The 27,698-nt window shown below is 41.3% G+C and overlaps 1 protein-coding gene across 1 annotated transcript; it reads right to left on the minus strand.

The window, feature by feature from the left end:
• Nucleotides 1-49: 49 nt before the first annotated feature.
• On the minus strand, nt 50-27,391 carry MUC13 (mucin 13, cell surface associated). The gene is made up of 12 exons (XM_020899484.2): nt 27,250-27,391; nt 23,993-25,126; nt 20,207-20,329; nt 18,838-18,944; nt 14,984-15,039; nt 11,253-11,416; nt 8,328-8,453; nt 7,886-8,012; nt 7,202-7,239; nt 5,500-5,584; nt 2,522-2,723; nt 50-982 (listed from the first exon to the last, which is right to left on the minus strand). Exons 1-11 carry the CDS (start codon nt 27,299-27,301, stop codon nt 2,522-2,524), a joined length of 2,214 nt encoding a protein of 737 aa, XP_020755143.2. The 5' UTR covers nt 27,302-27,391; the 3' UTR covers nt 50-982.
• Between the last annotated feature and the right edge of the window lie 307 nt (nt 27,392-27,698).

Here is a 27,698-nt window from a genome sequence, read left to right on the forward strand (position 1 = left end):
CTACCATTTGCATCATCCCAAGTCCCAAACACAAGGAAGGACACCTAGCTTTTAAAGACACTTTATTTGTTATCTTTTATAGTTAACAGTCAAGAACAAATAATAATAATAATAAAAAATAACTTGCAAGGAGACAGAACATTAGACAGAAACAAGGATGCTGTTAACATTAAAGAAAGACTGTGCTCGAGGTGACTGTCCCCATTCTTGGCTGTGTGTATGTTGGTGGCCGCTGCTGAGCCTCTGAGGGAAGGCCGAAGCTTTGGTGAAGTACCTCTGGAATCTGTATCGCAAGGCTCAAGGGACATTTTCAGTCCAGGCCTTCTAGTTGACATTAAGAAGGTCCTGGATTGCCAGTAACTGCTCCTCAAAAACTAAGAGACATGTCTCTTTTTCTGTCCCCTGGGTGTGAGGCCAGGTCACAAACTCCCGGCAGGGGAATGAAATCCCTATATTTGAGGAACAGAAGTAGCATCTCTGTTTTAACTTGCCAGAGAATGAACTTGAGCACCTTGAAGGATGGTATCTCTTCCCATTGCCTGGGACCTCCATAGCTGGTGTGTAAGAGTCTTCCAAAATTACGCCACTTATCTGCAGTGTATCAACTCCAAGCAACATTCTTCTAGACTCTTCCAGGAGTGAATAATCCTGGGGAGCTTCCTTCCAGATAGGAAATGGTTATTGTTGCCCCACCAGGAAGAAAAACTAACCATTGTCCTGACTGGAGCAAATCAACTATCTTGCAAATGCTCACAGTATCTATATGCATTTAATTTCATAGGTACTTAGTTAGCAAACAAGCTGTATTCATTGTAAGTAGTCACAACTTCCATTCGGAGAGGCTAGATGTTGGATGGAAGAGAAGTACCAAAGGCCAGATCTTCAAGGCTGCTCCCTTCTCCATCAGTCTTTTGAACATTCCAAATAAAAGCTCATATGTTAGGTTGAGGGGCTGTGGATGGATCCAAATTCTTACAAAATTCTAGACAAAATGAGAGAGGGGAGGGAAACTCTTAGAAAGAAAGTATTCCAACAGAAACGTATAAGAAAATTTAGTTTCATAAGTGATTAACATTGTTTTAAATATTATTGAATAATATTATTCAAATAGCTCTTTATGCACTTTGGCTTATTTGATCTTTATCCTCTGAAGTAGGCTTCATTTAGTCCATTTCACAGATGAGTAAACTAACCCAGAGAAGTCAAATAACCTGTCAGAGATCACACAGCTCAGAACAGGAAGGGTCAGATTGTGAACCAGGTCTGTCGGATTCTAAATCCCATGCGTACTCAAGCACTAAAGGCCTTTCTTCAGAGGTAATACTTGAAGTAAGCATTCCACCAGTGTAGAGAAAGGGAAGCTTGAAGTGAGTTCAACGGAAGGTTCACCTCAGGTAGGACCAACAGGCGTCTGTGGGACATCCTTTCTCGACTACTGCTGACTGGACCCTGTGTCCAACCCCACATGGTGCGCTTTGTGCAAATCACCCCTTCATGCATACATGAAACACTTAGAGCCCATGACTAAAGGAAAATCAACCATGAGATTTTAAAATAAAAACAACTCAGATTTTCCCAGAATATTCAAAGTGCATTAAGACTCTCAAAGGATGACCTGCTCACTTGGGCCACCTGCAGAAGCTGAGCTCAAACCTGGGAAGTGGGGATGTTGTGACCCCTTCCCCGGCCCTTCGCCCAACCTCCTAGGTCCTCCTTCTCAGCCTCTTTATTTTTCTTCTCTCCTGGGAGGCCTCACCCCTCCTTCTTCCTCTTTCTCCCCACTCTTCCTCTTTTAAACAAGTCATTTTTCTTCTTGCCTCTTCTGTTTCCCCTTCCTCTTCTCCAGCCCCTTCTCCTTTTCCTTCTGACTTGTCACCCTCCTTGCAGGAGTTTCCTCTGACAGGCTTTCTCCTTTCAGTATTTCATTTGGTCACACTGAGCAATGCCGGCTACTGTTCTCTAATACAGATCTCACGAGGACAAGCTATTTACCTTGAAAGTCCTCCCAAGGGAAAGAAAATATTACCAGCCTCACTTGTTACTTTAGAAATTGACCAGGTTGCCTTGTGGTCTGGGTGGGAAGGAGAGGAGAGATTTGCCTTTATGTGGGCTGTCTGGAAAGGACCCATGTAAACAGAACCATGCTTACATCCAACAGTCCTTCCCAGGCCAGACCTAGGTTGGGTCCTAGGGCCTTCAGCAGTCTAGGAATTATCATCACAACCACTGGAGTTATAGCCCAAGAAATATATAATTTAAAGAGACCTTAAGGGCATCTGAATTAAGCTTCCCTTTTTACACCTGAGGAAATAGATGATGAGAGAAATTAAGTGGTATGTCTAAAGTCATATAGATGGTCAGTGTTAGGGACCAATTGGTGGCTAATTATAATAGCTTCCTGATTAAAAATAAAAAAGGTCTACGGGGCAGCCAGGGTTGCTGCTGATATAGTAGCCAGGTACCAAGTCTGCCCTGGGGCATTTCACTCAACAAAGGCAAATAGAAAGCACACAATACTCACCTAATAGTCTGGTCCGGGTAGAATACCCGGCCTTGTGTAGGGGTTCTCTGGCTGGTTGTCTCTGGGCAGGTTCACCCTGATCTTAGGGAAGATGCTCCCCTCTGCGCCTAGATTGCTAAAGCCAGTCTCCTTGAGTCTCAGATTTTGTGAGTCCTTCTCAATCAAGGTCTCTTCTTCCCCATTCTTGCCTTTGTTCTTTAACCTATAATTGGTAACAGAAATTAAGATCTGACAGTGGCGGCAAGTTCCTTGAAGCAAATGTTAATATTCTTTTCTCAATATTTAAATTTTTTTAATAATTTCAAATTTACATGTAAGTTACAAAAAAAAAAAAAAATTACACAAAGCTCCCATACATCTGTCACCCAGAGTCCCCAACTGTTAACATTCCTGAACCATTTAAGAATAAGCTACAGACCTGATGTCCATTACTGGTAATACTTTAGTACTTCATGCAGTGTAGATTCCCTGACTCTCCTCATAAGATCCATGTAACCATCTATTAATAATTCTGCCTGTTATATTACATTTTGCTAGTAATGTTAGTATTCTTCAGTGCGCCTTTGAATTACTTATGGAAATGATAATAAAAGTTAAAGAAAAAGGATGATTTGTGATACAGTTTTTCATTCAAGCAAAGTCAATTCTATAGTAGCACCTCAATGAATAAGATGAATTCAAGGCATAAAGGTCTTAAGGAGAAATAGAAGTTTCCCAGGATCTGCTGCGAGCCCTCAAGGACCTCAAATGTAAGCATTCAATGCCAAGTGAAAAGATTTGAGGTGAGGGAGGCACTTGCCTCCGCACCAGTTAACTCTGATCATGACCCTTCTCTCCTTCTGGCCCACAGTCACCCACAGTGCTGCTCTGTTAGAGTGGGCGGTAGGGCCAGAGGCATCCGTAAAGGCCGCAGGGCAGTCCCAGGCTGACTCTCAGACACTGGGGTGTTGTACAGGAAGACCCACTCACCTGCTGACCCTGATAGCCAGCCTAGCCCACCACAGAGTTCTTCCCTGTGACAACACTCCTGTCTAAGGTGGCTGAGAAGAGGCTCCCTTCCCTTAGGAATGGACAAGACATTCTAATTCTTGGAGGGCTTCGGGAGTAATGAATCCAAGGCTGAGCTAAGAGCAAAACCAGGCTCTGCAGCAGGAAGAGGGAACTGAGAACCAAGGCTGTTTTCCGGGACACAAGCTCTATTGCAGCTCCTGAGGGCCCTGGAGACCATGGCAGTGAGCCAGTCCACCATGGAGGAGGCAGCCTCACTCTGGAGATGAATGTCCTGGCCCCCCTCCCCCTGGGAAAGGGAAGGCCATGTTCCCAGTTCCCAGCTTGGCATCCTTGCAATCAAGCCTCTGGGGAAGAGTTAATAACAAAATGGAGAGAAAGAGAAAAAAAAAAAAGAAGAAACAAAATATTTTAGGAATGAAAACTATTTGTCCTCTCATATTACAGTGCAAGAAAACCTATTTGCCAAAATATAAGCTATGAGCCAAATGCTACTTTTAAAAAGTAGCTTTTCATTTTTTTTTTTTTAATCAGAGTGGCTCCTCACTTGGCATATCTAGAATGGAATAGAAGATAGCATTCCATCCCTGTTAATGGAGGGAACTTATCTAAGTGTAGAATGAATGAATGAACCCTATTTAAGTTTTTTAAAAGGGTACTTAAGGCACCAAACTGAAAAAACACCGTGCAGAGATAATGTTTCTCCTTAAAACCCAGGAGGCTCAGCTGAGGTATCTTTGTCCTTGTGTTAAGTCACTCCATCATGTTCAACTCTATGACCCCATGGACTGTAGCCTGCCAGGCTCCTCTGTCCATAGGATTCTCCAGACAAGAATACTGGAGTGGGTTGCCACTCCCTTCTCCAGGGGATCTTCCTGCCCCAGGGATCAAACCCAGGTCTCCTGCATTGTAGGCATATTCTTCATCATCTGAGCCACCAGGGGTGTTAGGCTATTTGCAGTGAAATTCTGGGCAGGGGTGACTTGATGAAAATTACATTTGACAGTATCAATGGAGTTAAATATTGCCAACAAAATAGTTTTTTGTTTGATTTTTTTTTTTTCTGAGCAAATAAAGATTTCATCGTCATCGTGTCATGAAGTCCCTCATCATGTCCGACTCTTTGCGACTCCATGGACTCCTCAGGTGACGGTTTTTCAGGCAATAGTACTGGAGTGGGCTGCCATTTCCTTCTCCAGGGGATCTTCCCGACCCAGGGATCGAACCTGGGTCTCCTGCATTGCAAGCAGACGCTTTACCATCTGAGCCACAGGGAAGCCCTAAATAAAGGTTTATTGTAGGGCAAACAAGGAGAATGAGTGGCTCATGCTCAAAAATTCCCAAACTACCCAAAGCATTTTTAATGACATCAGAAAATGGTTGCTATGTCACTTTATAGGCTTCCCTGGTGGCTCAGATGGTGAAGAATCTGCCTATAATGCAGGAGACCTGGGTTCAGTCCCAGGCTTGGGAAGATCCCCTGGAGAAGGGAATAGCTACCCACTCCATTATTCTTTCCTGGAGAATCCTGTGGACACAGGAGCCTGGCGGGCTACAGTCCATGGGGTCACAAGGAGTCAGACACTACTGAGCAACTAACACTGATGTCACATTATAGTATTAAGCAAAAACAAACCTCAACAAAAAATTTAAAAGCACAAAAGATACAAAATTCATTTTGAACAGTAGCCAAAAACCTAGAAGGATGTATTCCAAAATGTTGGTTGTTTCATGGTGGTGAGTTTTATGGGTGATTTTTTTATTCTGCTCTCTTACACATGTTCTATTTTCTTTAGTGAATCATGTGTAGCTTATAGAATCAGAAGAAAGTTCTGACGATGAAAGGTCAATGGTATCAGAGAGGTCTCGCCTTATTTTCCTTCTCTTGCCTGGGAAAGGCTGGGTGTGTTTGGAAACCAGAGTGTAGTGCTGGTGGCTGTGACCCAAGAAAAGGACACTTTGTCCCATACCTCATTGAGACGATAAGTGTAATCACCATGCCAAGAATGACGATGCCAGCAATGGTGCCCACGATTGTGAGGATCAGCTGAAATGCTGAAAGGGAAAAGAGAAGAGTAGGAACAGCTTCCCCCAAGCAGAGCCCCCCGTCTACTGCACAGGTGCCAAGAACACAATGGGGCTCTGGTCTGTGACCCCCCTTCCAGGGCCAGGATGAGTGGGTGGCTCACTTCCTTTAACCCTCTGTCCACCGTCACCCCCACCAGTGTCTTTAGAACTCAGTCAGAAGAGACAAACTTGCCAGACAAAAGAAGACCGTAAAGACAAAGGAGGCCATGGTAGCAGGACCTTCCTGGGCTTCATAGGGAGTGGGATCTCACCTGAGGTCCACTCACCTGAGGTCCTTACCTCTGCTGCCTTGCCTGCCGCCATCACTGATTTTGCTGATAAACTTAGGGGAACTACGTTGGAGTTAAATTTGTCACTAATAGAGGAGCCAGGTAAAGGCTGGATGTAGTTGGTGAGGGAAGAGTCTGGAGGTTCATTACCACTCAGTCTCCTGTAGATCTGCTCTGTCTAGTGCTCCTGAGCACTTAAAACGTCATCCTGGTATAGCATGTCAGTGTAAAGTACACAGCAGATTTCAAACACATAGTATGAAAAAACTGCAAAATATCTCTAATAATTCTTATATTGATTGCCTGCTAGAATGATACTATTTTCCATATAGTGAGTGAAATAAAATTTTATTAGAAATCAATTTCACCTATTTCTCTTTACTTTTAAAAATTTACATAGAATTTTTAAAATCTGAAATTAAGTCTGAAGCTCAAGTTGTATTTTTATTGGTGAGTGCTGCTCTAGATACCTTTGATTCTTCCTTCTCCATGACTGCCCTTTATGTCACCTCTCACTAACCAGGATGCATGGGGCCATTGATCATCAAGTCTTGAAAAAAGCCTCAAAGGTCATCTGATTCAAATTTCTCATGTTATAGGTAGAGACACTGAAAGCTCAGAAGGAAGAAATGACTTATCAAACCCAGGCTCACAAAAAATACAGTAGAAAAGAAAAGCATTTCTAATCACTAACTTTGTGACTGGCTGGGAAACTAACAGAAATATTTCCTTCACCTTGGGTCATTGATCGTTTAGTTCATTATATAAAATTTTAAACATAATACAGTTAGTATTGTCCCAGTCTAGTGAGGGTAGGGGAGGAGAGGGAACAAAGCAACTGAATTTACAACAACATATTCCAAACTTGGAAAAAGGAAAAAAATTGTTAAAAAACACTAGTAAAACAAAAGGATGATTTGAGTATTTAAATGTCTGGTTTCTAGTTTTGCTCCACTATGAACATAAACATTTTTGGATTATACTGGTCTTTACCTTTTCTGGTAGCAGACAATGAATATTTAATCTAATGCAGGAAATGAATACAATGTTGGGACAAACTTATTTGGCCTGGGACAAGTCCAGGGGTTCCAGCCTGTCTCTTGGGCTGAGTTCTATTGTTTCCCATAACTGAGAGGCTCTACCTATGACCTAAGTGTGGGCATGGACTGGCCTGACCCAGAAGACAAACTCCAGGCAGATTTTTCTCTCTCTTTATGAAAAAAGTCAGAGACTTTGGGGGACTGGACAGAATTTTGAATGTGGTCAATGTCTGTTTCTCAGAAGCTTAATAACAAAGCAAGCCTTTTCTACTCACAGTCTTTACAATTGATTCCATTGTAGCCAAATGCACACCTAAAATACAAAAAGGAATAGGAAACTGTGGTAAAGAACCTTATGAAAGCAGGTCAGAGTTCCTACCCGACCTCCATGTCTTCCATGCATCCTTCTTTCATTGTCTCCTCCCTGTTCTGTCTCCTCTTTCTCTTTTCTTCTTTCTGCACCCTGATCTTCCAGGTAAGTACCTTTCATGGCTCTTGGGAAGGCTGAGGTGGCATACAATCCTGTGTGGTTCCATTTGCTACCATCTGAGTGCTCCATCTTCAGAGCACTGGGAGGATCCATCGGTTTGGGTGAAGCTGGTTCCCAGAGGCCTAGCACTTAGTGGGACCCCTCAAGCTGTGAGACCACATGGCTCACTCTGCTACTTATTTGCTGCCATGTGAGCGGGGACTTGCCATTCATATTCTCTGAGCTTTAGTTTTATCACTTGAAAATGGGGGAATGAATACATTCCTGAAGTTGTTATTTGAGAAGCAATACCTATTGTAGTTCCCAGCACACAGATAAGTTTTCAAAAATTGATGATGGTGGTGGTGATGCTCTGTACCTTGTGCCAGTGAACCAACTTCCCAACCTAAACTCATACATACATTATAAGCTCTGTCCTTTTCGCCTAGACTTAGCGATGAAAAGATGAAAAAGGTGTGATTTCTCTTACTTTTGACAAATCCCTTTATTTTCCTCGTAGCCTGGCAGGCATATGCAGACAGCACTCGTGCTGTTCTTCACTAGGCATTGCTTCTTGCTCTGTTCATTGCAGGTTTCAGGACATGTTGGACCCAAAGCTTCAAAAGAGAGTGATTTCTGGGTAATTTTCAGAAACAGCCTCTTCAACCCCAAAGTGACACGTCGCAGAATGTAATTTTTTACATTGCTTTTTCTGGGTGAAACTAGGTGCTCAGTGGCTGTGAAGTGGTATGTGGACCTCCTCACCAGCTCGTACCCAAGGCCCCCTCCAGGCCCATAGGACAAAAGCCAAAATTCACATCCCTCAGACTCTGAAATGCACATGGAAGCTTGAGCAGGAAAGTGTGTACTTTGTGAGAATGCAGAAGGAAAGGGGAAGGAGGTGAACCATTTGAAGCAGATGGAACACTTACCAACACACATAAGCATCTGTGGGTTTGGTCTCACCAGCCCCTCTTGGCACTCACATAGTGAACCACTGTCACAGTCATTTTGGTCATTTGGTTTTTTACAACCATAGTAATCACACCGATCTTGCTCTGAGAGGCACAAATAATTAAAAGACATACTTAGCAAGACAATATGGATAAGGTAACTTGTGAAAACACCCTGTTCCATTGTGGTCATCACTGCCTTTTAACACATTTTGGGATTCAACCAATGAAAATCCAAGATTCTGAAATTCAGCTCGCCAGTGGGTCTCTTCTGTAAATATTTCCTTATATTATTCAATTAAAATTAATTCAATCCTATGCAGTAGAACTGTGTTCAAATTCTCTTTTGCATCTAGCTCTTTGCTGGGTTCTACAAAGGACACAGTAGCTGCCTAAGTTTTGGACCCCATCTTCAGAGAGTTACATGTTTGTACCCAGAGAAAGTTGCAACCAGCAACTTGTAGCACAGACTTTAAGTACAATGGGAATTCAGGGACTCAGATAGCTAAAGATAACATGGAGAAGGTGGAAATTGGGCTAAGTCTTGAAAGAGAGGAAAGATTTTAATAGTCCAAGGCAAAGTCTAAGTGAAGTAAACAAGGGATGAAAAGAAAGAAAGGATTGTTGTCTGGGACTGATGGGACTGTACTTGGGCAGGAGAGAGGCAGTGAGGTGAGGTGGAAGAAAATAGAATTCTTGGCTCTGCAGTTGATTGTCTGGAGGCTTTTTGTTCAATCATTTGATTTTTGGTGGGTTCAAGGTCCCTTCTACCTGTGAAACAGGGCTAATGCAAGTGTCTACTATAGGAGACTCAACAAATAATCATTCCTTTGTTCATTTATTGGTATAGCAGAGTTAGAAGGCTAGGTTAAGGCCACTGACTTTTATTCTACAAGTCTGAGAATCCATTGTAGATTCTGAGCAGAAGCATGGCCAAGAGAAAACCATCTTTTAAGAATGTTAGTCTAGAAACAGATTGGAAGGCATTAGGGTCAAAAAGATGAATCTGAGAATGGATTAGGGGGAGAGAATAGGAGCAGGTAGAAGATATGTGGTTACTCTCTTCCAAACATCCCAAGCCTGTAACTAAACTTCCTTTATTGCCTGCTGTTTGAAAATGCCTCTAAATAAAAACTCAGAGAAAGAGATTTTACAACTGTTGACACAGAAGACAGACTCTGTCTTTGCAGCTGAAATAAGAGAGCAGCAAAAGGTGTTTTTCTCTAAAAGTTTTGGGCTCTCCCTTCCACGTGCTGGGCGGTTTGTGCTCCTGTGGCCATCTTTAGCTGGCATTATTTGATAATTTGTTAATATATCTGAGAGCACATGCCTGGTCTCAGAGTGGAGAGATGCCAAGAGGAGTTGTCAAAAAGAGCAGTTCTTAGAGCTGAGGCCGATGGTTTCAAGTCTGCCAGGCTCAGAGCTAAGGCAGTTCAAGTAGAGCCAAATGAGAGAACTGCAAAGGGAACCCTAACTTTATCTTGAAGAACACACTGGATATTTTCATTTGATGACCATTATGAGTGGTCAATCCCCAAGCTGATCAGGACTCTCAACTTCCTCACACTTGCTAGAAATCTCATCTAGCCAAAAGCAAGATGTACAGTAAGGTTTCGTCTTGCGCTGCTGACAATTTCATCTTCCAGGTGGGTATAGCTATTCTGACTACATGAATTGCTACTCTGGACCAAATTTTGACCCCCAAGGAGAAATTTATTGGCAGGCAGAAGTGACTGGTTCCTTGGAAGACAAGGACCAAGTGATAGCCAGAAACAGGAGTATGTCTTTGAGAGAGTAAATATTGAAATGTTCAGAAATGCTAAGGTATAGTTCCATGGTATGAGACTCTGGAAGATGAAAACAGTTCAGGAAAGTAAGAAGCTTTGAAAATGTAATCCTATGCATGAGACAAGTGCTCGGGCCTGGCGCACTGGGAAGACCCAGAGGAATCGGGTGGAGAGGGAGGTGGGAGGGGGGATCGGGATGGGGAATACATGTAACTCCATGGCTGATTCATGTCAATGTATGACAAAACCCACTGAAATGTTGTGAAGTAATTAGCCTCCAACTAATAAAAATAAATGAAAAAAAAAAAAAAGAAAGAAAATGTAATCCTAACTGTGCAGCTGCAAATGACCCCCAATGAGCTATTAAAAAAAAAAAAAAAGTGGGAGAAGCCCAGGTAATTTAAGAAACTGGCATGGTTTGCACAGGAAGTTCTCAGAGGAGAGACATAAACAAAATATAAAAAGAAAGTCCTGAAACCAAAGGTGGAATATTAAAAGTATGACAGTCCAGAGTCCCAAATGAGTTCAGGCTTGTTACAAGCAAAACCCAAAACAACAACAACAACAATCCAATTACAAAGAGCAAAGGGCTAAAAATAAAAAATGAGCAAATAAAAAGTGTGTGTGTTTTCCATGTCACAGGGGCTCATAGAAAGGCCAGGCCTGGTTGGTGAGTTTATAAAACAGCAAAAGTGAACTGTTATAGCTCTCCTGTGGGCATGTGCATCTGCCTAAAGGGGAAATTGTGTAGGTAAACTTTCTATAAGCATTTGGAAAGCTGTAACTTGGTACAGAGCTCTCTTATTTCCTCCTTTCTTCATCTTTCCCAGTCCAGAGGCTATTTATCCAAGGCTACCTTCGAAGAAGAGGAAGAAACTAGTCAGTTTGATGACTTAGGGGATGGTTATAAATGAGCAGAAGTCAAGTGACTGGGGAAAGGGAGGGAGGAAGAAAGGACAGGTTCAGAGAAAACTCAGAGATGTCTGTGGATAATTATCTGGCCCCCTTCACAAGTAAAGTAAAAAATTTACTTATAAAAATTTACTTCTATTTATTTATAATAGAAAATGTAGATAAGTCTTTAGGTAAATGTTGAATAAAATTATTTAATACTTACGGTCATATCCTGAAAAGTTACTTGGTTGTGCTTTAATTGCATTTCTAATGGCATTTGATATGGTTGTCTCATTTTCCTTTGTAGTTTCTGTAAAAATGTTTACTACTGCTACGTCAACACCCTGGTTACCAGCACGCATTTCAGATCTTGCTGAAGCGGATGTGCTAAAAATGAAATGAATCCATCACTTGATGAATTGAACTAAAGCATCATCAAATTGGTCTTCAGACCTCCCTGACTCTCAAATCTCCCAGAATTAGTCCCAACCCATCGTTTTATATCCACAGTTGAGGCTCAAAGAGGGAGGCCTGGGGTTGATAAGATGGCCATTTATAGACTTAGAGATCTCTATTCAATATGCATTCAGAGGAAATCTAGGACTACAGTAAGGTCCTATTGGAAGACACTTAGAAAAATTGTGGACAATCATTTCTAGGTGCCTGGATTGAACCAGAGGTAGAATCAGTGACATGTGAAGTAGTAAGCTGCCATTTTCTGTAGAAAATCAAGAGCAGATCTCCTGATGAGCTGTAAAATCTCAGATTTGTGCCTTGAGAGAGACTAAGGGGTTTGTGCTCCTTTCTGCACACAGAGAGGGCAGTAATCAACCATATTGAGTCTGGATCATTCCCAGAAAGGGCCCAGAAAACCAGCAGGCAGCTTCAAAGTGTGTGTGTGACTAGGCTTGGGCACACCTGACCCAGAGGAGAACTGATCCCAAGAAAGGAGGGGCCGTGGGAAGCATCAGATGTGCATGTGTGCTAAGTTGCTTCAGTTGTGTCCAACTCTTTGTGACCCTATGTACCATAGCCCACCAGGCTCCTCTGTCCATGGGATTCTCCAGGCAAGAATTTTGGAGTGGGTTGCCATTCCCTTCTCCAGGGGAATCTTTCCAACCAAGTGATGGAAACAGCATCTCTTTAGGTCTCCTGCATTGGCAGGCAGGTTCTTTACCACTAACGCCACCTGCGAAGCCCGGGAAGCATCAGAATGTAATACTAAATCACATCACCTTGCTGCAAGACATCATAAGTGTCTTTCCCTCTCTCTAACTAGCACTACAGTTTCGGGTCCTGAGATCGGCTGTGCCAAGTTCTAATTCTTTCATTTATCAAAAACAAAAACAAAAACAAAAACCAAGTGATACAACCACTGAGAGAGAAAAAAAAAACAAGGACTTTAAAAGATTTCTTCCCACTCTGACTTGTGGCCATGTGTTTTTAAGACTCAGGATATATTTTTGCAGTCCTATGTTTTCCTATACTCCATTCAGACTTTTGAATAAATACAGAAGTTTGAAAACACAGCCAACCCTACTTAGATAATATTTGCAGCCATATGGGTTCTGTGGAACAATCCAGAAAATCCAAAACATGAATCAAATTCTGTTTTTAGGAATGATTACCTCAAAAAAAGGAGTCCAAAAAGCAAAGTGGGCTTTACAATCTTAAAGTTTCATGACTTGTTCATGGTAGGACTCAGAGGTAACAGAGGAAGGTACCAGGCAGTGAGAAAGGGGTACATGGTACAAACTCTTCTTTATCAGTTGAAAGATGACCAGAGATCTATGGTATAATTTTGCAGTGGGGCTAGGGAAGAAATGCCATCCATAATTCACTCATCATCTGAAGAACCTACTAGCATACAGTTCAGGAGGCAAGACATTACTCATGGAACAGTTCAAGGATAGGATGGAGAGGCCATGTACTCAAGTGACCAAAAGTTGTCATATACAGAAGCAGGGGAGAAGGCAATGGCAACCCACTCTGGTACTCTTGCCTGGAAAATCCCATGAACAGAGGAGCCTGGTAGGCTGCAGTCCATGGGGTCGCTAAGAGTCAGATTCGACTGAATGACTTCACTTTCACTTCTCACTTTCATGCATTGGAGAAGGAAATGGCAACCCACTCCAGTGTTCTTGCCTGGAGAAGCCCAAGGACGGGGGAGCCTGGAGGGCTGCCGTCTATGGGGTCGCACAGAGTCGGATACGACTGAAGCGACTTAGCAGCAGCAGCAGCATACAGAACCAGAGCACTAGCCTCCAAGTTTAAGAACCCAGAGATCTAGACCCAGGGGAGCCGCCATCTTCTGTGGCCCAAGACCAGTCCTAACTTCCCTCAGCCCAAGTGTCCTCTGTCCGAAGAGAGATTGGAGTGTAGGAGGAATTCTGGGGATCCTTCCAATTCCAACATTCAGGCAGTAAATAAAGAGCTTGGGGATTCTGAGGAGAGAGCACTGATCTGGAGCCTAAGAAATGCCCTCTGAAGTGAGACTGAGGTCCATCTGCCCACCACTGCCCTCAAGCTGGGGGAGTTGCTCCTCTCAGGACACTGAGTTCACAGGTAAGGTGTTGTCACCAAACTCCCCTGGCTCCCTTTCAGTAACTCCCTAAAAATGGAAGGAGTGCCACAGTTTCAGGGAACCACTCCCCACCAAATGACTCCATGGGACCAGCTCTACCATCACACTTGCAGGGTCCCCTATTCTGGAAGGCAAACAGATGGGAACTAATACATGTTGAAACTGACTTCATGCCAGGTACTTTGCACAGGGAAGCTTTCCAACAGTATCTCATTTGCTCCCCACAGGGTTCTGGGAAAGTTGATCAGAGTAAACCAGATATACAGATTAGGTAATAAAAGTTCAGAGAGGTTAAAACACCCACCCAGTCACACAGCAATAAGGTGCCAAGGCTGGGATTCAAGGAGAGGTTTACCTACTACTTACTGCTGTCATACCTCGCTGTTCCTGCTTTTATCCAGTCATCCTGATGCATGAACTCCCTGTTGTCCCCTAAACCAAGCCTAACACCCTTCAATGATGTATAGCCTTCAGTAGTTGTCTGCTGTGTCTCCAGCCTCCAGCCACTGTGTTGGGGCCCAGCCTCTCTGCCTGCTGCCTGTACTGTGCCTCCCGTTAAACTGCCTCCTGGCTACACGTGCCCCTTGCTCATCGCCCAGATCAAAATTCACTACTTTTAGGGGGTCTTGTCTTAATTCATCTTTTTCCACAAAGGATTTGACAAAGTTTATGAATATAGATGTGATAATAAAACCACAGAAATATAAATACATTAGAGCTGCTTTTTCTGCACGATTCTGTTTACCTTAGAGTTCTTTCCTCAGCCTGCAGCACTTGTGTATCAATACGCTTCAGAGAAGGCCAAGATGGAATCACTAACTTCTTGAGAATCCTCTACCTCTTTGGGTTTCCAAATAGCACACAGCCCTGGTCACTACATGCTGATACACTCACTGCATGCCTGTTCTTACTATAGAAAGAGCTCAGAACAGACCCTTCAGTGACCAGTCATGCGACTGGGGTCATCCTGTCTGCCTCATTTCCCCCTATGAAGGAAGAGATGGCCATGAACCATTCATTCTCCTCTGGGCCCCCTGGGATGCACATTCCAGGGAATGGCCAGGTGTGGTTTGTAGCCAAGGGATCAAACCGAACAGATTCATGTGATATCCTGGACCACGTGAGCAAGTTGCTAAGTAGCCAATCACAGGGACAGTCTTACTATCCCCAGGCTACACTCTGCCCACCCAGGCCAGGGTCAATGTGCATCTGAGTCAGGGCCCTTTGTGGTACTCAGACTGACCACCTCTTCTAGACTTGTGACTGGCCACCCTAGGACTTCAGTTCCATACGGGGAATGCAAGAGGAGACTAAAAGTTAAGGAACACAGCCTGCTTACAAAGTACTCTGTGGGTCCACAGCAAACTTACCTTACTTTAACAATTACAGTCTGTCCGTAATCAGAAATTTTAAATGTATCTTTAAACTGTGGAAAAGAAGAACAGATTTAATAACAACTACAGCAAGGGGGAAAAGTAATAGTATATCTAGATTTTTAATATAAACCCATTTCTAAACTCATTTATGTAACACAGCAAATTTATTCTTTACATGTGCTGTGACACCTTTCAGCAATTTTTGCTCTAAAATAGGATGATTCTGGTATAAGTCAGAGCTACCCAGGAAAAAGATGGAAACCCGAAGCACTCAGTCAAATCAATACTCTTAAATATAGGGTGACTGACTTGTTTTCTCTTTTCAAATCATGTGAAGTTTTGCATCTTTGTTAGACTTACCTATATGCATACTTCATACACTCATCAATTTACCCAAGGAAGACTAAAATGCTTACCTTCCCAAGGCATTATGCCAGAGACATAGATTACCAAGATGGGCAGACCTAGCCTATGATCAAGTTACACCATGTGACCTCAGATTACACCATGAAGCTGACAGAGGTAAGTGCCAGAGACAATACAATCTACCATGGAAGTTCAAAGAAATGTTCTTCCAGTCTCAGAGCACAAGACACGGCTTCATAAAGGAAACAGGCCATAAAGCATTTCAGTAGGTGGCATGGGTCCAGGGAGTAGACGAGGAAGGAATAGCTCACACCAATGCTTGGGAGCCGTGTGGCTCAGAAGACAGCTGAAGCATCAAGTTTCTCCACTTGTCAGCATTTGCAAAATTTGACTTCTTTGAACCTCACTTTCTCACTGGGAAATTTGAGACAGCAGTAATTCCCACTGAATAGGGCTCTAATGTGTAGAAAATGAGATAGAATACATGATACATAGCTTTGTGAACTGGAAGGGGCTCCAGCACTGGTAGATCTTATTAGGCCTGAGTTGTGTTCTAAGAGTAGACAACTCTAGATACTTGTAAACAAGTGGCCAGAGATGAAGCTGGGACCTCTGGCAGGGGTGAGGTAGAGGTAGGGTGGAGGTCTCAGCTAGAAAGTAAGTTATTTGATGCCAAGAATGGGTTCATTTTCTCTTTCTTATGATACCATCCACACCTGCCCATCCCCAACTTCCATCCCATAGCACTCAGCATAGGGCCATCTCCATGAAACAATCAACAAACACAAGCTGACTGATGATTGAAGAAATTAAATATGAAATCATAACCTTTGACATATCTTCCTCTCTTTGGACCCCAGTCTTGATATTTATTATATGAATTTTGGACTGGGTTGGTGCAACTTTTTATAATTCAAGAATTTTATTATTTTTGCCACACTTAAAAAGATCATGGAAACCAGTGTAATTTTAACAGATAGTAAAACATTTCTCTTATTCTAGTCAAATTCAAATAAATTTGATACTCTAGTTAAGGCTGAGCAGCTTTGTATCCAGAATATGTCTGTATTCTTTTTAATTCTTTTAAATATCAGGTTCTGTAAACCATCAGAGCACTGGAGTCTACTTAGGATCAAGTCCATTGAATGACCTCCAAGGTTCTATCCAGCTCCACTGTTGACAATTGGCCATTTAAATTTCTTAATCTCCAAAAAAAAGATTTCGAAAATTAACATCTGCATAGGAAAAACGTTTTCCTTTTCTTTTTTCCTTCTTCCAGGTCATCCTTCATGAATTTGAGGATATACACTTACTGATCTGAAGGGCTGAAAGGCTGGGCCTGGGGGCAAGGAATTATGCAAACAGGCCTGCCAGGCCCCACTGCACAACAGAGCCAGCAGGGGAGGAGAAGCAGCCCTGAGGGTCAGGCAGGTCTGGGTTCAAATTCCTCCTCCTCACGCACCAGCTGGGTGACCTTTGGTCAGTTTACTTAGCCTTCCTGATCCTTGACTACCTATCCCATCTGCTAAACAGTATCTTAGTACCAACTTCCCCATGTGGCTACTTTGAGAATTAGAAATATACGTAAAATGCCAGGTACAGCACAACAGGGAAACTTCAAATCCCTATGCAGCCTGTCCACTTGGATCTAGCTGGGGACAAAACAGACCCAAAGAGGCTTCTCAGGGCCTGAGCTGGCACTGCCCCGGCCACACTGTCTGCTAAGAGGACATTAAAAAAAGTAAACTGTCTTTCTTTTTCCTATCTCCAGGAGTTGCAAAGGAGTTCTGGCGTATCCCTTTCAGATTAAAAGTTTCTTGGATATTATAAAGTGCTCTATCCCCTCCCTGGCACCTCTGGGACCATTAGCATCTGACTGAACAAGTCACTAAACTAGTCTCTGAAGACCAGGGGCCTAGATCTGTAGCAGGAAAAGGCTTCTGGATACTCATATACCCAAATAATGTTGGGAAATGCACTGGCCACAGTAGCCAGTGCTCAGTAAAGCCACATGAGACAACTGAAGGATTCCCTGGAAATGGAAACATTGGTGTTGCCTATCCTCAATGTGCCAAATATCGTCTGAGCAGGAGATTGGAATGTAGATCCAGGGTAAGAAGCTCAGTCACGGCCAGCAGGCCCCTCATGCACAAGAGGTAAGGCAAAGGGGCTCAGGCAAGCCCGGGATACAGCAGACACAGCTTTGATCGCTGCAGTGCCAGGCGCCGGCTGTTTGGTCACTATCTGTAAGATCATCTGGATAATATTTTTTCACGTTTTACCAATTCTAATAACAAAACTCTTTTACAATGATGCAATTTCAAATGGAAACACACAGTCATAGAGCAAAATGTTATTTTTTTAAAAAAATTTGTATAAAATGCTTTATTGGTTTCTTTAAAAACACAAAAACCATAAAGCATGGTACCTTCTACTTTAGAGCCTCTAATCTAATCAAGTTTCATTTGAAAACTGAGAAGACAAGATTAAGAGTTAAAGTGTCATGCCAAAAGCACGCACAACTAATAAAACAAAACTCTGACAAACCTCACATTCATTCTCATGCCGTACTCCAAGGATCTTTGACAGCTTTTGATTTTTGACTTAAAAGAGGTGTTTTTCTCCTCTTTACCTAATTTTTAATCTGTCACTAGATGCTGTTATTCTGTACTTTGTGGTCCATTTTCATGGCCACCATGCTTCCTGGGCCCCCATTAAGGCATTAGTTTTTAAAAGTCTTTCTCCACCTAGAGTTCTGAGATATATTTCCAACCTAATATTTTTCCCTTCAAAACTAGAGTTCTGAGTATATTTCCAACCTAATATTTTTTCCCTTCAAAACTAAATTTTGAGAAACACTGACTGGACACCCTCTCTGAGACCTTTCAGGCCTTCCTGGCATATGTGGTTCCAGAATAGAGATCTCCATCCCCTCATGTCAACACACTCACAGTAATCAACATGAAATGAAGCCGTTGTTCATTTTGACCTTTTTGACAACTGGATAAAGAAGTAATGTTTATTAATTCAGACGCAGTTCCTCTTCCGGACATTAAAGAAGCCAGACTAGTCTAGAAATGTATGCAAATTTGACTATAAAAGAAAAAAATACAATTTTTCAATTTTTTTCTCTTCAATTCTATGGAAATCATTTCTTTTAAAACAGCATTAATCAGCCTCTGTAAGAAAGAGTACGGCATGGCTAGAAGTGGCTTCTGAAGGCCCTCAGCCGTGCCAGCTATTACCTCTGGTTGCAGGATCACAGGGAGGCCCCCAGGTCCTAGAGGAAGAACCCAGGCAGCCAGGAAGCAGTGGTGCTGGGAATTTGGAACAGCTACTGTTTACAGACCAATAAGGGTGCATTTCACTGTTTGAAACACTGGGATAGCTGTACCAGCCTGTACCACCCAAATGCCAGTCTATACAAGTCAGTATTAGAATAAAGAATATTTATAGAGGAAGGATGTTTGGAAAATACTTACAAATGTAGTAACTAGAATGTATAATTCCTGATACAGCATAGAAGTTTTATTTTCCAATGCAGCTGTGTATGATATTTTGACCTTAATAGTACCAGGGAATATCTTTCCTGAAATTCAAGCAGAATTTTTCTGTGATATTCAATGTAAAGAAGGTCTATTTTGCTTAAAGCATAGATTATTTTTTAATTCTAAACATATGACGATACTACAGTAATTCTGAAAGTATGAAAAACATTACCCCAAACCCAACCTAACCTATCACAATTATTCTCATTTTGGTATATTTCTCCCAGCTCTTTTGTGTATGTGTGTTTGTGTCTAATTTATATCATTATAATTGCAAGTTTATATCATGAGTCCTCTTTACTTACTCTTAATAGTAAACATTTTTCCAAATCATTACTCAGTCTTCATAATTATCATCTTAAATGCTATATAATATTCTATGAAACACATCTTTCCTTCATTGATGCAGTCACTCTTTGTTTTCAATGCTTTTAATTATTCAAAAGGAAAAAAAATTTGCACAAACATCTCAATGCACAAAACTTTTCTATATTTGGGGTCATTTACTTAGAGTGGATCCCGGAAATGAGATTACTCATGCTAACAATAGGAACAGCCTTTGAAACAACATTTGGCCTTGGGGATATCTCTAATCCCTGTGCCAACACAATGCATTCATTTCCAGTGCAGTTGGCAAGAAGGGATATTTCTTTTTCATAAAACAGACAAAAACATATAGCTCAGGAAACAGCCTTGGACTTTTTTAGCACCCAGCTGATCTAACCAAAAAAGTGTAGCGTCAGTTTGCTGTTAAAGTCCATTTGCAGAGCTGAGAAGTTCTTAAGTTTCCAAAAATAAGATTTGGTGTTATGGTACAAGCAAATCCTATAACAAAAAAAACTGAGCCAAAGTCAGAGACCAGGTTCCTGGCTTGTCTGACTCTGTCGTTATAGGAAATCACCTCATTTTGCATCAGTGTCCCCATGTAACAGCACTGCTGTGTATTTATGCAGTCTTTGTAGTTGTACACACCTACACCTATCATTTTACACACCTACCTTTCTACACCTATCATTTTCATTTTGACCCCATGGCACTGATCCTTCAGCCAGATTAAGTGAAGGGACCCATTCCCTCCCATACCTCTAGAACTAGTTCACATATCTGAGTTGGTCCATTTCCTCTCCCACTAAGTTCCACTGAGATAAAGACAGAAACTTTTTTTCTGCTTGGCTGGCCTTTGTTGCCTCCAAATTTTCCTCTCCGTTTAATATTCCAGAAGCTCTTTTTGTCATTATTTTAAGTTTTCTATTCCCTTTAGGCCTGAGATGCATATCTCCATTGTTCATCCTTTGTAACTCACCTTTATTGCATGTGGAAGAATTATAGTAATATCCCTCTGAACACAGGCAAACATAATCATCATGCAGATTAACACACAAAGAACCACCCTGACAGGAATCCTCTTTGCAAGGTGTGCTGTAACCTGAGATACAGTAGAAAGAGATTAAAAATCCACAAGTAACAATAAATAACACCTGGAAATATACTTTTAAATCTTCGTGTCTCCCTCCTGGGCACTTTCTATTACTTGGCCGTGTTACGCCATGGTATACCCTTAGAACAGCTAGAAACAAACAGATATTTTCTTATGTTTCTAGGAAGATTGTTGCTAAAATTCTAGAGCCAAGCACTTGTCAACAGTAAAGGTCAGAGGTTGGTGAGTAACAGTCTGCTCAGAAAGAGATTCCAGTGTTCTAATTCCAAGGAGTAAGGAAATACTTTGGATCTCACAGATCCTCCAGAACTTTGATGTCTGCTCCTCTAATACTAGGTGAGATGCTCCAAAACCATTTTAGAGAAAGCACCATATTTTTTTAGGAAGAGATTAATGACTGACTTATAGGGAAGACCAGGCAAAAAACTCCCCGCCCCCCCAAACTAGATATTATACTCTGGTTAGCATACATGGTATACAGACCTATGAGGAAAGGGAAGGGAACAAAGTGGATTAACTCAGTGAAAATTCTAAGAGGAAATGATGAAGGGCCATTCTACTTTCTGGCTTTCTGAGTGGATGACTGAATAAATGGTGAGAAGAATATTACTATGGTTTCTACATCACTGGCTAGGATTCCTAGACCAGACAGTGTGCAACATCTTTCCTATCTTTGGAAAACTGATGGGATCTGAGAAGAGAAATCACCAGTTAGCCAAATGGGGATTTTTGACTAGCCATTTCCCTCTGTCAAATGAAATGATTCTGAGCTTTGATTTCAGAATAGATTGAGTGACTGACAACCTTCAGAGTTGTCTTAAAATTCTTATGGTTCCATAGGTGGAAATAGTTGCTTAAAAAAAAAAAACTACATATAAGGTACAATGTATATAACATGGTCTCTTTTTTATTGAAGTATAGTTGATTTACAATATTAGTTTCAAGTGTACAGTATAGTGATTCAGTATTTTTGCAGATTATACTACATTAGAAATTATTATAAGACAATGGTTATAATTCTCTGTACTATATAATATATCCTTGTTGCTTATCTCTTTTATATATAGTAGTTTGTATCTGCTAATCTTATATTCCTAATTTGTCCCTCTCCTCTTTGGTTTTTACCAAAGTTTGTTTTCTCTATCTGTGAGGCTGGAGAGGAGGGAAATTTAGTTTTTACCGCATATACTTTTGCCCCATTTAAGCTCTTTTTCCCATAACTATGGGCCTAGTTCACCTTTATTAAAAAATATAATCGTGCTAGTCAGGAATTCTCATATTGGTGGGAATATAAAGTATAGCCATTTCAGAAGACAGGTTGGCAGTTTCTTACAAAACTAAACTTAATCATATGACCCAGCAAGTGCAAGCCTTAGTATTTACCCAATATAAATGCTAAGTATTCACTTAGTATTTACCAACATTTTTCCACTCAAAACCCTGCAAATGAATACTTAGAGCAGTTTTATTCATAATTGCAAAAACTTGGAAGCAATCAAGATGCCCTTCAGTAGGTAAGTGAATAAACAAACTGGTACAGCCAGACAAGGAAATATTCATGTTCAGGCCTTGAAAATCAACATGGAGGAAACTTAAATGCATATTGCTAAATGAAAGCAGACTATCTGAAAAGGCTACATACTGTGTGATTCCAACAACAGGACATTCTGAAAAAGGCAAAACTATGGCAACAAAAGATCAGCAGTTGCCAAGGGTTAGCAGGGAGGGAGGGGTGAATAGGCAGAGTACAGCAGATTGTTAGGAAGGTGAAAATAGTCTTTATGATGGCTACATACCATTCTACATTTGTCCAAACCTATAGAATATACAACACCAATAGTAAAACCTCATGTAAACTGGACTTTGGGTGATTATGATGTGTCAGTGTAGATTCACCAGTTGTCACAAATGTACCCTCTGATGAGGAAAGTTGATAATAAGGGAGGCTGTGCAGGTATGGGGGCAGGGAAATATGGGAAATCTCTCTACATTTCTCTCAATTTTGCTGTGAATCTAAAACTTCTCTAAGAAATAAATTCTATCTAAAAAGAATATTTTTAAGAGTAAAAGAAAAAAAAGAGGCTACCTGGACACGGGAGGCATAGTGCAGTATCTCACAAACAACAATAAGGGTCAGCACTCTAACAGGGTGTTAACCAATATTCTAAGTAAAGTAAATGGCTTTTTAACAAAGCCTTAACCACACCGCAAGGAAGGTTTGGAAAATCCTAGGGAAGAAATCAAGTGCAGAGCCATTTTGTATATACCGGTCAGATAACTCCTGGTGTGGCTTTCTCCTTGGCGATAAAGGACAGACTCGGTATTTCTGTGTGCCAGGAATAAAGTCACAGGATGTTACAGTGGGAAAAGGATTTTGTGGCTATTTAGTTCAATCATCTCTTATTACAGGTGAGTATGTTGAAGCCAAAAGAGAATTGGTTTGGCCCATGCCCCACAGTTAGTGTAGGGCCAGAACACAAGAAGGCTGCCTTACTCTGAGAGAGGGTCTAGGGGAGCAGAAATGGCATAGAAAAGCTCTCTTTCCTGACTACAGGGGAACCGATTGTGTAGCTGTGTCCCTCCTTACCTAGCTTTCACAGTGGCCCCTCCAAACATGAAAGAAGATTGGGAAGCAGGTTTCAGTGCAGCCTCTGGCTCCATTTCCTTAATCATTCATTTCTTAGATCTACCAAAAAGTACTGAGGAAGCCAAAAGAAGAATGTATAGGAAGACATCAACTTGCTCTTTGACCCTGGGCAAGTGGCTGCCCTCACTGAGCCTCAGTCTCCCTAACTGAGAATAATAGGGTTTATCCAGATCCTTTAAACATAGGTGTGAGGACTCTTTTAGACCAGGGGTTGGAAAACTATGACTCATAAGCCAATTCTTGCCAGTCCTCCTCTGTTTTTGTAAACTAAGTTTTATCAGTACACAATCAGCACATTCGTGTGTATATTGTATATTGGCTGCTTTGATGTTGATATGGCTGAGTGGGGTAGTTGTAACAGAGATCTTATTATGGCCCACAAAACCTAAAATATTTATTAGTTTGCCTTCACTGATAAAGTTTACTGACCTCCATTCTATACCAAACTTTGGGAAATGAAGCGAGTGTTTCCTGTTTCAATAACTTAGGCCGAAGGTCAATCATCATCTCTTAGACAGTATCCCTAAACACCTGTCCTTTGGACCATAGCCCTGGTAATGTCACATGTTTTCAATAACATTTGATGAAGAATCAGGGTAGAACTGACTCCTTTCTTCAGTAGACCAAGGTTCTAGTAGTGGGACTAGAGATCTCATCAGTGCTTATTAGCATCTGACCTCAGAGAAACAGAAACTATAACCAAAAATCTCCTAAGAAAAGGGAAGCTACAAAAGCAGCTTTCACAAAGTCCAAGTTTATAAAAATATTCCACATCTGGCAAATAGCTTGAGGAAAGAATAGAATGGAACTGCAGGTAATCTTTTAGCATCTCTGCCATCACTATTAGCCTGTGTGACCCAGACTTTTTAATTCCAGGGTTTTATATCCAAGGACACCTTGGGTTTCTTTATACACACTTCCCTTCTCTGGAAGAACACACATACATACCATCCTTCACAATGCTGTGACTCCTTAGTGAGGAGCTTCGAGGGACTTGCTCTTACCTGTAGTATGTATGGTAGCAGTAGATGTTTTTGAGGGGGTAGCAGGAATTGTACTACTTGTGGGAGAAGTAGAGGTACTTGTAGCAGTGTTAGGAGTTGTACTCTCCGTGGTAGCAGTAGATGTACTTATGACAGTAGAGGTTGTAGTACCTGTGGTAGTTGTACTTGTGGTGGTAGGAGTTATAGTAGATGTGGTAGAAGTAGGTGTACTTGTGACGGTAGTTGTAGTGTCTGTGGTAGTTGTACTTGTGGTGGTAGGAGTTATAGTAGATGTGGTAGAAGTAGGTGTACTTGTGACGGTAGTTGTAGTATCTGTGGTAGGGGTTGTAGTATCTGTGGTAGTTGTACTTGTGGTGGTAGGAGTTATAGTAGATGTGGTAGAAGTAGGTGTACTTGTGACGGTAGTTGTAGTATCTGTGGTAGGGGTTGTAGTATCTGTGGTAGTTGTACTTGTGGTGGTAGGAGTTATAGTAGATGTGGTAGAAGTAGGTGTACTTGTGACGGTAGTTGTAGTATCTGTGGTAGTTGTACTTGTGGTGGTAGGAGTTATAGTAGATGTGGTAGAAGTAGGTGTACTTGTGACGGTAGTTTTAGTATTTGTGGTAGGGGTTGTAGTATCTGTGGTAGTTGTACTTGTGGTGGTAGGAGTTATAGTAGATGTGGTAGAAGTAGGTGTACTTGTGACGGTAGTTGTAGTGTCTGTGGTAGTTGTACTTGTGGTGGTAGGAGTTATAGTAGATGTGGTAGAAGTAGGTGTATTTGTGACGGTAGTTGTAGTATCTGTGGTAGGGGTTGTAGTATCTGTGGTAGTTGTACTTGTGGTGGTAGGAGTTATAGTAGATGTGGTAGAAGTAGGTGTACTTGTGACGGTAGTTGTAGTATCTGTGGTAGGGGTTGTAGTATCTGTGGTAGTTGTACTTGTGGTGGTAGGAGTTATAGTAGATGTGGTAGAAGTAGGTGTACTTGTGACAGTAGTTGTAGTATCTGTGGTAGGGGTTGTAGTATCTGTGGTAGTTGTACTTGTGGTGGTAGGAGTTATAGTAGATGTGGTAGAAGTAGGTGTACTTGTGACGGTAGTAGCTGTAATATCTGGGGTTGAAGAGGCACTTGAGGATGCATTGTGTTGGACCACGGCTGGAAGAGTAAAGATATCAAGTTTCAGAAAACAAAACACTGAACATATAATGGTAGTTGCAATTATTTAATACTAATTAGTACCTAATCCAGGTTTTCCTGAAAATAAATGCAGTGGACTATATTAAAAATAAAAATACATGACTACTTCTAAAAAAACCCGACATAAATGAAATTAAAAATTGAACAGACAAAACGAAAAATGTTACTGGGGAGTTCTCTGGTGGGTGGCCTAGTGGTTAGGATTCCGGGCTTTCACTGCCATGGCCTGGGTTCCATTCCTCATCATGGAACTGAGATCCTACAAGCTGTGCATCATGGCAAAAAAAAAAAAAGTTACTGAAAAGTACGATGATGGTAGTTGGCCTCTTAGCTCAGCTGGTTAGAAAAATATGAAGTTAATATCATTTATTGTATTAACTGTTATTAATTATAATTTATTACTATAATGTGAAATATAATTATATATTAATATCAACATATATTATTACGAGATGTAATATCATTTATGTCTGTAGTTGCAGAACTGTCAGAGTTTAATATTCCTCATAGTTCTTAGTGAGGACAATTGAAAATGCCACCAGGGGACGCTGTTTACCACCTGTAAGTGGCTTCCTTTTTGTCCTTAACAGTTCATGGCAATTACACCAATTTTCCATTATAGGACATATTAGTTGAGGGATGGTAGAGAAGGGGGTATGCTTAAACAATGATGAAAAATACCCCCATTAAGGTATTTAATGTATCAAACTTTTTTCAAGATGTTTTCTAGTGATGTGTACCCAATTCTTAATTCTAGACATAGGAACTTTTTAAAGAGTAAGATGACATGTTTTAAAATAACTATAATTTTAATTATTTGATGTTCTAATTTAATCATATTAAATATCACTCCCAAAGTTCAATAAATTTCTGTATTGAATACTGCAAAACAAAGCAATGTTTGCAACAGGCATTTTGATGAAGACAAAAGCTCTCAGAGGTCAGTTTCCAAACAAAAGTAGAGTAAGAGAGAAAATATCTTTTATTTTAATGTTTCCAAAATAAAGATTAAATAATAATTTTAATTAATTGCAATTTTAGCTTACAAAGTTAGTAAAAATAATTTTTGTATCTCTGAATCTGATTATTTATTAAACCAGCCTATTTCACTTATTCATATAGGTCAATAAAAAAAAAGAGTAAGATGAATAGACATGATCTTTGCCCTAAGGGCAATGGTAATCAACAAAGTCACCTTTTTGCCACTCTTAGGAATCCCTGGACACATGAAGTGGTAAACTCTTAGTGATCTCATAATCACTTTTCTAGAACCCTTAATAGTCTCCAAGAGCTCTGAGAATGATGGCCAGTTTAAAAGAAATAATTAAAAGTTTTAGTGAGGAAGCTATTCCTAAATCTTCGGATATAGAAAACTGCTGAAGATGCTACCAGATTTCCCCTTGGGTCGGGACACCCCTGGATGGTAGAATCTGGCTCTTCACCTTGAACAGGGCCTGGTTTAACCAGTTGTAGGCGAGTGTTCTCCCAGGAACAAGAGAACAGTTGACCAGCTGGCCATTTTGACTGCTGCTACCCTTCTCCTGCTGCTATTCTCACTTATCAAGGGCTTACCTTGTGCCCAACAGTGCCTGTGGAACAGATATAAGCATCAACATTTGACAGAAGTGCCACCAATACTCAGAGGATTAAGGGATTTGCCCAGAGGTAAACACTAATTCCCATGTATAAGGGGCAGAACACTCTTGATGCCACATTCAGGGATTAAACCAGGTCCATGCTCTGCAATAGGACCCAAATGACATTTGGGGGATTAAAGAGGAGATTCTAGGGCACTAAGCCCTTGGAACTACTAAATTGCTCTTGTCTGGCCTTAGGACTTTCAAGGGCAAATCTCTGGCTCTCTGAACCCCAAATCCAGGTCCAGAAATTTCTTTTCACTACTGTTCTATCTGCCTTCATCACAGACTGAAATGCCTTGTGCCTTTGAGCCCCTAGGAAACTTCATCCACAACACAGTCCACCTAATGGGGCCGTGGGAATTAGTAGCTTAAGCCTGCTGATTCTATCTCAGAGACAACAAACATGATTAAAGGAATGAAAAAATTTTAAGTGTTCCTTACCTAAGGATGGACAAAGGAGGGCAAGAAGAGCGAGGTGAGCGAAGGCTTTCATTTTGGATGTTCTTGCTAAGTAATCCAGGAAGGAAATGATTTGCCTCCAGCTATCTTTCTTTTAAACTCTCTCTCGGGTCCAAAGTCCAGTCATCAACTGACGTCAAATCCAACAGAGGCAATTACTAGTTAGGGTTTGGTCGTATAATATCGGTCTCTGTAGAGCTTTTGAGATCAAAGAGGTGAACCAGAACTTACGGATTATTTTTTCTGTCTCATAGTCCAAAATAACTCAGGACAGTCCATCCAAACGTCCTTGGGAGATTATGGGGTGGAGGGGGGAATGTTTATGTCTTTATATCCCAAACATCCCCAAGTTATCACATTTTAGGAGGTCACCATTCCTCTAAACACCCAGCAATAGAGTCTGGGCCCCTCGTGCTGAGTTGGAGTGCAGG

The sequence above is a fragment of the Odocoileus virginianus genome, chromosome 4 (assembly GCF_023699985.2).
Source record: "Odocoileus virginianus isolate 20LAN1187 ecotype Illinois chromosome 4, Ovbor_1.2, whole genome shotgun sequence".
Lineage (NCBI taxonomy): Eukaryota > Metazoa > Chordata > Mammalia > Artiodactyla > Cervidae > Odocoileus > Odocoileus virginianus.

Bases quoted from the DNA above. Each gene is read 5' to 3' on its own strand.
- MUC13 (XM_020899484.2), bottom strand. From the start codon at position 27,301: ATGAAAGCCTTCGCTCACCTCGCTCTTCTTGCCCTCCTTTGTCCATCC. The intron at 25,127-27,249 runs GTAAGGAACACT...TTACTCTTCCAG, and splicing joins CCTCCTTTGTCCATCCTTAG to CCGTGGTCCAACACAATGCA. The intron at 5,585-7,201 runs GTGAGTAGAAAA...TTTCCCTTTCAG, and splicing joins TGGAATCAATTGTAAAGACT to CATTTCAGCTGATCCTCACA.